The sequence below is a fragment of the Caretta caretta genome, chromosome 6 (genome assembly GCF_965140235.1).
Source record: "Caretta caretta isolate rCarCar2 chromosome 6, rCarCar1.hap1, whole genome shotgun sequence".
NCBI lineage: Eukaryota > Metazoa > Chordata > Testudines > Cheloniidae > Caretta > Caretta caretta.
Genome location: NC_134211.1, coordinates 68,684,670 through 68,696,690, shown reverse-complemented (window position 1 = coordinate 68,696,690; position 12,021 = coordinate 68,684,670). Strand labels below are relative to the sequence as shown.

Below are 12,021 nucleotides of genomic sequence, written 5' to 3'. Positions count from 1 at the left end.
TGTCAGCAAGTTAAGGAAGTATGGGCTGGATGGATGCACTACAAGGTGGGTAGAAAGTTGGCTAGATTGTCGGGCTCAACGGGTAGTGATCAATGGCTCCATGTCTAGTTGGCAGCCGGTATCAAGTGGAGTGCCCCAAGGGTCGGTCCTGGGGCCGGTTTTGTTCAATATGTTCATTAAGGATATGGAGGATGGTGTGGATTGCACTCTCAGCAAGTTTGCTAATGACACTAAACTGGGAGGAGTGGTAGATACGCTGGAGGGTAGGGATAGGATACAGAGGGACCTAGACAAATTGGAGGATTGGGCCAAAAGAAATCTGATGAGGTTCAACAAGGACAAGTGCAGAGTCCTGCACTTAGGACGGAAGAATCCAAGGCACCGCTACAGACTAGGGACCGAATGGCTAGGCAGCAGTTCTGCAGAGAAGGACCTAGGGGTGACAGTGGATGAGAAGCTGGATATGAGTCAACAGTGTGCCCTTGTTGCCAAGAAGGCCAATGGCATTTTGGGGTGTATAAGTAGGGGCATTGCCAGCAGATCGAGGGACGTGATCGTCCCCCTCTATTCGACATTGGTGAGGCCTCATCTGGAGTACTGTGTCCAGTTTTGGGCCCCACACTACAAGAAGGATGTGGAGAAATTGGAGAGAGTCCAGCGAAGGGCAACAAAAATGATTAGGGGACTGGAACACATGAGTTATGAAGAGAGGCTGAGGGAACTGGGATTGTTTAGTCTACTGAAGAGAAGAATGAGGGGGGATTTGATAGCTGCTTTTAACTACTTGAAAGGTGGATCCAAAGAGGATGGATCTAGACTATTCTCAGTGATAGCAGATGACAGGACAAGGAGTAATGGTCTCAAGTTGCAGTGGGGGAGGTTTAGGTTGGATATTAGGAAAAACTTTTTCACTAGGAGGGTGGTAAAACACTGGAATGCGTTACCTAGAGTGGTGGTGGAATCCCCTTCCTTAGAAGTTTTTAAGGTCAGGCTTGACAAAGCCCTGGCTGGGATGATTTAGTTGGGATTGGTCCTGCTCTGGGCAGGGGGTTGGACTAGATGGCCTCCAGGGGTCCCTTCCAACTCTGTTATTCTATGATTCTATGATAGGGTAAGTGGAGGCAGTTGAGGGATTTGAAACATGGTCAGAATAACACGTGAATGATAATTTTTTGCAGCAATTTTGGGCATGCTGACGGGGAGCTTGTAAGTATCAGGGAGGCGAAGGTTGCTGGTTTATAATTGCATTGCAGTAGATATCTTGCACCAAAACAGTGCATTTATTTTAATAATTTAGTCAGTAACCATGTCTGATACGTTTTCTTTTCAGCCAGAAACACAGCCTTCCTTTGGGGAACTCAGGGGCTGAGACAGTTAGCTATGGTGTGATTTAGGAAAGAAACTAGGTCGTCCTACTTATGTCAGCAAATGTTCACTATTACTATGTGTCTGTTTAATCAGTAGTGTATTGTATAAGTACTGTTTACTACATACTTCTCATATACGTGGCTTTCATGGATTGCTTGGTATACAGAACAGTACTACACTCTCTTGTGGAGAAAGAATAGAGGAATATGCAGTGGAGACCAGAGCTTTGGTCACAATAGCAAGGAGTATTTGCTACAAAAATACATTTAAAAAAAAACTTAACTGCAGCTGCCCAGAGAGCTGCCGTAATTATTTACATAAATTCATTTCTTAGCAAACCGACAGGCTGCCTGGCTTCAAGCACACACAGGCTTTCTTCCATGAATAAAAACAACATGAGAAAACACTGCACTCTAACAGCTCTGCTAAAGCACAAGCTAGAGTTTATCAGCAGAACAGGAAGCACTCGTGTTAGAAGGGAACCAATTTAACTTAACTTGTCTTACAGGTCCTGGCTTCCTCTTCAAACCACCACCAAGTACAGCAGAAAAACAAAAGAAGGCTGGTTCATGAAGTGCTTACTCTGTTCACTGAAGTCACTGGGAGTTTTAACTCAGCAGGGGTTGTGGGATTTGACCCAATACATGAATAGAGTCTATGTTACTCTATGTTCTGTGCCAAAAAATTTAAAATTCTGCAAATTTTATTTGTCAAATAAATGTGGCGGCTCCAGCATGGCATTGGGGAGCACGGGCCACTGGCTGGCTGCACAGAGGTGGGAGATCTGTGCCACTTCCCCACCCCTGGCACATGGACTCAGTGGTGAAGCTGCACCCAACCCTGACACAGCGCAAGGACCTGGCCTGCCCCAGAAACACCCCAGGGCCCTGCCCCTCTGTGTGGGCATGCAGGCTCAGCAAAGCAGGATTCAAGTGTGGAGGGGCTTAAAGTGGGGGAGGTCCAGGTGTGGGTTGAGAGGATTCTGTGTGGGGCAATCTGGGTGCGGGTGGCTCAGCGGGGGATCTGGGAGGGGGGGAGAATCTGGATCAACAGGGGCTAGTTGTGGGTCTGGGTGCAACAGTAATGGGACTCTGCAGGAGGGTCCAGGTGAAGGTGGTTGGGATTCAGCGGGGGTGTTGTATGGGTGGGGGAGAATAGAGTATAGCAAGGGAGTCTGGGTGTAGGGGGCTCACTGGAGGTCCAGATGCTGGGGGGGAGTGGGCATCCAGGTGCAAACTGTCTGGGGCTCAGTGGGGTGGGGATCCAGCTGGCTCGTTGGGATGGTTCAGATGCAGGGGGAGTGGGGCTCAGCAAGAGGGTCTGGGTATGAGGGGGTCTGGATGCACAGGGGTTGGGCGGATGGGGGAGCAGCTCCATGTACAGGGATCCCTCCCCCTGCAGTTGAGGAAAGATGGGTGCAGGAAGTGTATATGGGCAGGCCGGGGGGAGAGTATGCAGAGCTTCCTGCAGTTGGGGGAGAAATCTGGCGGTGAGTCTAACCTGGCCCCAGATGCTGTGCAGGAGAAGAGGAAGTCCCATCCTCCCCAGGCTAGCTGTGATTAGCAGCTGAGCCCGGTGCAGGGTAGGAGCCACCAGCTGGGTCTTCCCCAGTCCTGTCTCCTGCCCACAGAGATTTACTTCTCTGCTGGCTGCCCTGGGCACTCGAAACATACTGCTGGGGAGGGTCGCATGACCGCTCTTGTAGATTCCCTTTGCTTCCCTGTCAGAAAGTTATTTTTCTGCAGGGAAGCAAAGAAATCTGCAGGGGAAATAAATTCTGCACATACGCAGTGATGCAGAATTCCCCCAGGAGTACTATGTGCTCCAGGCTGCAAGGCTTACAACCAGTTAAAGATCCCACAATTATGCAAAATAAAATGATAATACACCACCCAAACCCCAGTACTACGCTGTCTTATCAAAACCCTTGAAGGCTGTCTTCATCTATTCCACTTGTCAAAATTCATCACTTGCAGCTTGGAAGTGCACACAAATCACGTGGAATTTTTCATATGTTGTCCTTGTTAGGAGGTCTTTTAAATCTCCAGAAACCACTGCTTTAGAGGGCTGTGCCAGGAACTGTGGTATCCAGAGGGCAGCACAAAAGTAACGATGTAAAAGAACACAATAATGGATGCAGACCAAAACTACAACCAACCAGTACCTAAAAGAGCATAGCTGGTGTGGACACACAGCACTACTGGTACTTATGTTGGTGCTAATCTACAAATTCCATTCTCTAAGGCAGAGAAGGCCAGCTAGGGCTAAGTCTGCTCCAGAGTTATGTATTGCTTAAACTCTCACACCGAAGAGACACTTGGCTGAAGAGACCTTTTAGCAGCTTTTTGTGAATTAATTTTCATAATGACAAGTACAGTTCCTGTAACTGAACATATACCATATTTATATTTTTGTGTAGTCTGGACCACCATTAAAATGTTTGTTTACTGCATGTTCTCTCCCTTCACAGTCAACTGTTGTGATTGGACACGTTCAGCTCCACGTTAAAAATTCACTATATGGTATTTTAATCTTTAGATATTAATTTATATAACAATTCCCAACTGCTGGTTGCTGCATTTGAATATGCATCATTTGCCTTATTAAAAAGGAATATAGCAGAAAATGAGTAGTCTTAGTAAATGTCATAGAGAAGGTGAGACAGATGGAACTTTAAACTTAAAAACAAAAACCCAGCAACGAGCCTGCCCTTACCTGTTCAAAAAAGCATTTCCAAAGCGGCTGAGTTTACGGAATGGCTTCTTGGGGTCCACAACTAATGCATTTCCAGGAGTACTCCCTTCTGCATCTCCATGCATCACAGCAATGAAAGAATCTGTGGTAGGCTCTGGACCAATCCTCATGCCTGGAAAGTCCTGTTCTAATAGGTACCTAGGAAAGGGGAATTATAAAAAGGAAAGGGAAGATAAGCAAGCACTTCGGTTAAAAAAAATTGCCATTTTCTTTATAATTAAAATAAAGAAATAAAATTCAAGAGACATATACCCCCTCAGTCCAACCATCAGGGACTAACTTTTTATGCATTTCACTATTTTTTTTGGCTAGAAATAGATGTCAGAGTGTAAAGCTGGAATTCCAACTTTTCACAAAAAGCCGATAAAGTCAGAATAATGAAAGTCAATCCTCCCCTGTAAAACCATAGATAAAAACATGCCCTCAACTATAAGATTCACTTCACCAGTTATGGCTACAAGTGACTCAAGCATGACTACACAAAGTTGTAGTTAATTCAAGGTATGCTGCTGCACATGATTGCTGCCAGCAAATACAGCAATGCATACATTAGGAAGTCTCATTTAGCACTTGTGTATTTAAGTTTGTATGTGTGCTGCTAACAGCAAGGCCTATAGAGAGAGGTTTTTAAACTTGTGGGTATGGTCAGAAAAGCGATCATGTGAAAACGACACCAACTTCCTGAACAGACCTGACTGCTAGCTGAATTCACAGTCATATCTGATGATTTTAGTAACATACATGAGTAAACTTTTCTTCTGTTAACACCTGTAGAGCCAACACATGGGGGAGCAGGAGATGAATTTGAGTCTAAATTGCATAACAGAATTGTTAACTAAGTTCCAACTGCAGAACTAATTTCTGCCCTTGGACACATATATGCATCTCAGTTGAAGACAATTTCCTTCCTGTTTGCACAATTGCCTAGCTTTCCAGCTCTCGGGCTTACTGCTAGCACCACGATGTTGATGCCCAAGAAGAACCAGATTGCCATCTACAAACTCCTTTTTAAGGAGGGAGTGATGGTGGCCAAGAAAGATGTTCACATGCCTAAACACCCAGAGCTGGAAGACAAGAATGTGCCCAACCTCCATGTCATGAAAGCCATGCAGTCACTGAAATCGCGTGGCTATGTGAAGGAGAAGTTTGCTTGGAGGCACTTTTACTGGTATCTGACCAACGAGGGTATCGAGTATTTGCGTGATTATCTTCATCTACCCCGAGATTGTGCTTGTCACCCTGTGCTGTAGCCGCGCTGAGACTGGCAGACCGCAGCCCAAAGGTCTGGAAGGTGAACGCCCTGCTCGTCTTACTCGGAGAGAGGCTGACAGAGATACCTACAGACGCAGTACCGCTCCACTTGGTGCTGACTAAAAGGCTGAGGCTGGTGCTGGAGCAGCTACTGAATTCCAGTTTAGAGGTAGATTCAGTCATGGACGTGGTCAGCCTCCTCATTAGAATTCTCTGGTCATGTTTTTGTGTATAATAAAATAGGTGAAAATCTCAAAAAGCATTATGATGGGTTTTCCATCTCCTGCCGAATCACTAAGGATAGGCTACAGACAAAAGCAGGACAGCCTCCTTCATGGACCAGCTTAAGTGCTTATTTTCAATGGAACTTAAGCACATGCTTAAAGGTTGAGGACAGGCTTCCATGCTTTTCTGAATGAGGAGGTATTCCTGATTCGAGGCCAATATTAACAGCAAAAGATTCCCTATACCTATTCAGTTTATTAAGTAACGTGCTTTTGCAGCATACACTGGCTTACCCATTTTTCCAGATTCAGAGAAGGAAAGAACAACTACAATCAGCCCTGCTTAGCTTCAAGAAAATTGTGCTCTAACTCCCTGTTCATAATATAAACAGCAGAACTACCCTAGAAATACCCTTGAAAAGTTGCACCTATGAAAACAATTGAGGATTTAGTATTTCAAGATTCTCCCTCAAACAAAGAGAACCTGATTAATCAAGAATTACTAGGTCCATGGGTTTCCCAAGTATTGGTGTATTTAAAGCCAATCATGGCTAACTACAATTTAGGGCACATTTGCAGATTGCCATAGTCAACAGCTTAAAATAATCAAAATTGAACCTATCAAGACAATTCTTCAGGCTTTAGTGGTAGTACCATTGCTCTGACAGCCAATGGCAGAATGCTCTGAGCATTCAATGGGTGGGAACCTGGACAAGGCTGCTACTGTGAGGTCAATAGCTAGCAATGGTTTGGTAGGTTGTGTGTCATTTTGTAAAACTGCACTAATTTAGCCTTACTTCAAGGCTGCTGTAGCTGCATATACATTCCACGGAGCTTTTCCGCTTGTTAAACAATTCATAGATACTTAGGTCAGACGGGACCATTATAATCATCTAGTCTGACCTCCTGCACAACGCAGCCCACAGAATTTCACCCACCACTCCTGCAAAAAACCTCACACCTATATCTGTTTCCTGTTTCACTCTGCCTTCAGTTCAACAGAACCCAAACAACCAAAGCCTTATAATATTGGTACAAAGAAGTAAAATCAAGGAACTAAGACTATGATAGCTATGAAATAGAATCTCTTCACCAGCCTTGGTAAACTTGCTCCAATAGCACCAAACTCTTACTGTATAAGCTACAGGGAACAACTGCATCGTCTTTACATGAGGTCTAAAAACTGGAGGAATGGAAGAAGGGAAGAACTATTATTTTAAGTGAAATTCTAACAACCCTTTGCTCATACAGACCAAAACCAGCAAGAGGACATGTAAGAGCCAAAAGATTAGGAGAGAGCTTCTCTCCCTGAGCCTCCTATTTACTAACATATCAGAACAGACCAAAGTCCATTAAGTACATTATTCTGCTTCCAGGAGTGACTTATACCAGCTTCTGCTTCATGCACCTGCAAGACTGGACAACGCCATGATTATGTTATTTATTTGGCAGAGGTGGGGGTGCAGAGAGAGAATAGTATGCATTCTTGAGCTCAGGAGATGATCACTTTATGCCCAGATATATGAAAATGAATAGCCCTTATACCAGGTGTGGCCAACCTGAGCCTGAAAAGGAGCCAGAATTTACCAATGTACACTGCCAAAGAGCCACCGTAATATGTCAGCAGCCCCCCCATCAGCTTCCCTTCACCCCCGGCTCCCAGTATCTCCTGCCCACCAGCAGCACTGCCCCATCAGCACCTCCCGCTCCCTCCCCACACCTGCCAATCATCTGTTTCATGGTGTGCAGGAGGTTCTGGGGGTGATGGGGAGGAGTGACAGCACTGCAGACTCAGGGGAGGGCACGGGAAGGGGTGGAGTGGGGGCAGGGCCTGTGGCAGAGCCAAGGGTTGAGCAGTGAACCCCCCCGCGGCACATTAGAAAGTTGGTGCCTGTAGCTCCAGCCCTGGAGTCGGTGCCTATACAAGGAGGAGTATATGGCTCCAGAGCCACAAGTTGGCCATCCCTGCCTTACACTATTGTAGCTAAGGTCTAAATCCTAAAAATGGATCTGCACATCACTACACCCACATGGATCCACTTGCAGCATCTAGTCCTTAGATAACACTTGTAACTCCAGATGCTAGTGTATTAATCTTTTTTAATCTAAAATTATCTGAATCAGTAGCTGCAGCAGTGAGTTCCATAGATCAAGTATACTTTGTTTTCAAATAACAATTTCCTTTTCACTGGTGTTGCTCTTCTTCAAAAAGAGTCTCTATTTTTGGTTCTAAGTCTCCTATTTTGCTATGAAACAGCATTTCCAGAGACTCCTGCTGATGGAAGATGGTGATTCAGAAGATGGTGACACATACAACATAAAGCTTACAAAGTGGCAGCAACAATCTTAATCCCCAGTTCTGCAAATCAGAGCCACATAGATGAAGCCAAAGGTCTCTGAGGAATCATAGAATCACAGAATATCAGGGTTGGAAGGGATCTCAGGAGGTCATCTAGTTGAACCCCCTGCTCAAAAGCAGGACCCATCCCCAATTAAATCATCCCAGCCAGGGCTTTGTCAAGCCTGACCTTAAAAACTTCTAAGGAAGGAGATTCCACCACCTCCCTAGGTAACGCATTCCAGTGTTTCACCACCCTCCTAGTGAAAAAGTTTTTCCTAATATCCAACCGAAACCTCCCCCACTGCAACTTGAGACCATTACTCCTTGTTCTGTCCTCTTCCACCACTGAGAATAGTCTAGAACCATCCTCTCTGGAACTACCTCTCAGGTAGTTGAAAGCAGCTATCAAATCCCCCTTCATTCTTCTCTTCCGCAGACTAAACAATCCCAGTTCCCTCAGCCTCTCCTCATAACTCATGTGTTCCAGACCCCTAATCATTTTTGTTGCCCTTCGCTGGACTCTCTCCAATTTCTCCACATCCTTCTTGTAGTGTGGGGCCCAAAACTGGACACAGTACTCCAGATGAGGCCTCACCAATGTCGAATAGAGGGGGACGATCACGTCCCTCGATCTGCTCGCTATGCCCCTACTTATACATCCCAAAATGCCATTGGCAACAAGGGCATACTTCTTGGCAACAAGGGCATACTGCTGACTCATATCCAGCTTCTCGTCCACTGTCACCCCTAGGTCCTTTTCCGCAGAACTGCTGCCTAGCCATTCGGTCCCTAGCCTGTACCTGTGCATTGGGTTCTTCCGTCCTAAGTGCAGGACCCTGCACTTATCCTTATTGAACCTCATCAGATTTCTTTTGGCCCAATCCTCCAATTTGTCTAGGTCCCTCTGTATCCTATCCCTGCCCTCCAGCGTATCTACCACTCCTCCCAGTTTAGTATCATCCGCAAATTTGCTGAGAGTGCAATCCACACCATCCTCCAGATCATTTATGAAGATATTGAACAAAACTGGCCCCAGGACCGATCCCTGGGGCACTCCACTTGACACCGGCTGCCAACTAGACATGGAGCCATTGATCACTACCCGTTGAGCCCGACAATCTAGCCAACTTTCTACCCACCTTATAGTGCATTCATCCAGCCCATACTTCTTTAATTTGCTGACAAGAATACTGTGGGAGACCGTGTCAAAAGCTTTGCTAAAGTCAAGATACAATACATCCACTGCTTTCCCTTCATCCACAGAACCAGTAATCTCATCATAGAAGGCAATGATTACATTAGTCAGGCATGACCTTCCCTTGGTGAATCCATGCTGACTGTTCCTGATCACTTTCCTCTCATGTAAGTGCTTCAGGATTTATTCTTTGAGGATCTGCTCCAGGAGACCCACTGCACACTAGAAATACTGAAGAAGTGAAGATACATATGTAACATCCTGGTAAGACAGATATTATGAATATCTGCAAACAGAAAAAATGAGGCAAAGAGGTTAAGTGACTGGCTCACAGTCATACAGCAAGTCTGTGGCAGAGTCCAGAACAGAACCAGATCTTGACTACCAGTTGCAAGTAGTTTTAGCATGCTTCCTCTCAATGTAAAAACACCATTTTCACCCAGCCACATGAAAGGAGAGGGCAGTCTCGCTACGTAAAAAACTAGTGGTTTTTGTACAATACATTATGTTAACACAGGAAAACACCCAGATTTATAACACCAGTAACCTCATGGCCTTGTCAGCAAAGATCACTAGAGAAGGAGTCCAAGAGTTTACAGGAAGACTATTTAAAAATAGCATGTGTCTCACAGACAGACTACTGTAGTTCATGCCACACATATCCTGTGGACTGCAAGTTTTGCTTCTACATGAGGTGCAGCCTTCCTGCCCTTAAAATGAATTCTGTAAGGTCTTCCCAAGACGTCATTGCAGAACTTGAAGCCAAACTGTGGGAAATTTCATTTCAAAATTAGATGTGCTACGAATTAGGCAGAGCTCATGACATGGTAATCAACCTTTAAAGTGCATTGCTTCAGCTATTCTGAACTATTGCATTAGCACAAGCTAACTGCTTCTCAGCAACATTAAGCAAGGATACTCTAGCTAGCAATTGTTAGTACATGTGGAGACACAATGGAAAGCTTCTTTCCTCCCTCAGGGCCACTCCACTCAAAATAGCTAACAGTCACAAAACCTCTCTTTTTGTTTTATGAACTGGGCTCTTTAGTCCAGGCAGAGGATGTTTGTTTAAGTGTGGGAAATCTGCTCTGAATGAAAACTCATGACATCTGATGTCAGTGAAAGACAAATTTAATCTTTACAAATCCACAGAGATTAAAAAGTATCAGAAATCTTATCCGGACCATGATAGACACAGGGTCATTGTCAGTTCTTCCCCACAATCGGGTTAAATATACCCATATACCCTTTGCAAACCCGAGATTTTATATGCTCCCACATTTTGAAAGTGTAACTTTGAAAAAAATGTTTAAAATCTTGCCTCAATTCTTGACACTGGCTATGGGGAACAAAAAAAGTTCAGTGTACCATTGCACCATTTGCTTAATACTGAATGTATTAACAAAGCTCAACTTGGCAGACTAAGGAGAGAAACAGCTTTAAGGTGCCACAAGTCCTCCTTTTCTTTTAGCTTTAATTCTGAATTTCCTTGCTTTGATTAGTTTTAAAAAAAGTCAGACCCTTCTAGTTTTAAAATACATCTATTTAGTAGTATAAGAATGCTTAAACCTCACATTGATATCAAAATGAAACTCGATGCAACAAGATTTTAGAATAGGGTAGAAATTTATTTGATCATTAAATAGGAAAAAAAATAAACACCACAGCTGACTACAAAAGCATAAGGGCTAGTTCCTGTTTGATATAACAAATTGTCAATTGTCCCTATTTCCCTCCACCTTCAAAAACAAAAATTGTTTTGTTTTTGTTTTGCATACTCTTGCGAAAAGGTACTGAATGCACAGTAGTTCCTTCCTTCTTTATAGTAACCATGACAAACTGAGAGACTAATAGAAGGATTAAGGGTATGCTGTTACACAGTTTAAACCTAAAATAAAGATAGTTTTTCCTAAAAAACAAAACAGGGGGAGGATGATGAATAGGAATTTTTGCTGGATTTATTATTTGAATTAAAAATACATTTTGTTTGGTTTGTTTTTTAAATTATATACTTCTTTAGACATTCTCTGGCAGTATCAAATGCTCAATCAATCAATACTGTACTACTACACAATAACCAGATAGGATAATAAAACTAAACTGGTCATTTGCACTAAGTGCAAAATGCGTCAACAGTATCAAGGGTGCAGCTGAAGTGTTATTAGAAACATGTAGAGATTTGTTCAAATTGTTTGAAATCTTGACAGCATTCCTTTATCTACTTTCATTCTGTATAGGCTTGGTGTTCAGGAGTTAGTGTTTGGGGAGTTTGTAAGGGGAGGGGGAAAATAGCACCTGGAACCATAACTTTACATATTTGTCTATGTCTAAATTTAAAAGTGACTATATACTGACTGTAAACAATGCAAAAAATTGCATTCAGGTTGACTAAAACCAAAACTTTTGCATATGACATGAATCTAACACTAAGTCACAACAATCAGCACTCATATGATCCTTACCTACTTCCTTCATTCATTAAGCTCCCAATCAGGCAAAACATATAGGCATGTGCTACTTTAAGCAAGTGTCTTCAGTGGGACTACTCACATATTTAAAAGTTAAGTGTTTTGCTGACTCAGTAGAAAAGACTGCATAAGTAGTATTTTTCTGGGGTAAAGTGGTTCTCCACCTTTTAAATCTCAATCCTTCTTGAGGAAGCAGAGCATTAAATGCAGAAGAAAGCAGGAACAGTATGGATTTATGACTTCAGGTGTAAATCAAAGTTTACTTGTGAAAAACCAGCTGGAAGAAAAAATTTACCAGACATTATTTATTTATAATAAAATAATATTTTTCCCTTCTCTCTGCCCAAGCTCTACACTCACAGCAGTTAACTACATTACTAAACATTGTAGGGAATAGAGTTAAGCTAAAAGCACATTACA

The 12,021-nt window shown here is 43.5% G+C and overlaps 1 protein-coding gene and 1 pseudogene across 2 annotated transcripts in view; one reads left to right on the top strand and one right to left on the bottom strand.

Annotated features, from left to right (window-relative positions):
• EHD4 (EH domain containing 4) overlaps positions 1-12,021 on the bottom strand; it is a 63,802-nt gene that overhangs the window by 43,724 nt on the left and 8,057 nt on the right. For both annotated transcript variants that reach the window (XM_048855661.2, XM_075129687.1), the window contains exon 2: positions 4,084-4,260. In XM_048855661.2, the coding sequence (XP_048711618.1) occupies positions 4,084-4,260 (177 nt within the window). The remainder of the gene's footprint in view (positions 1-4,083; positions 4,261-12,021) is intronic.
• LOC125639125 (small ribosomal subunit protein eS10-like) lies at positions 5,057-5,632 on the top strand (annotated as a pseudogene).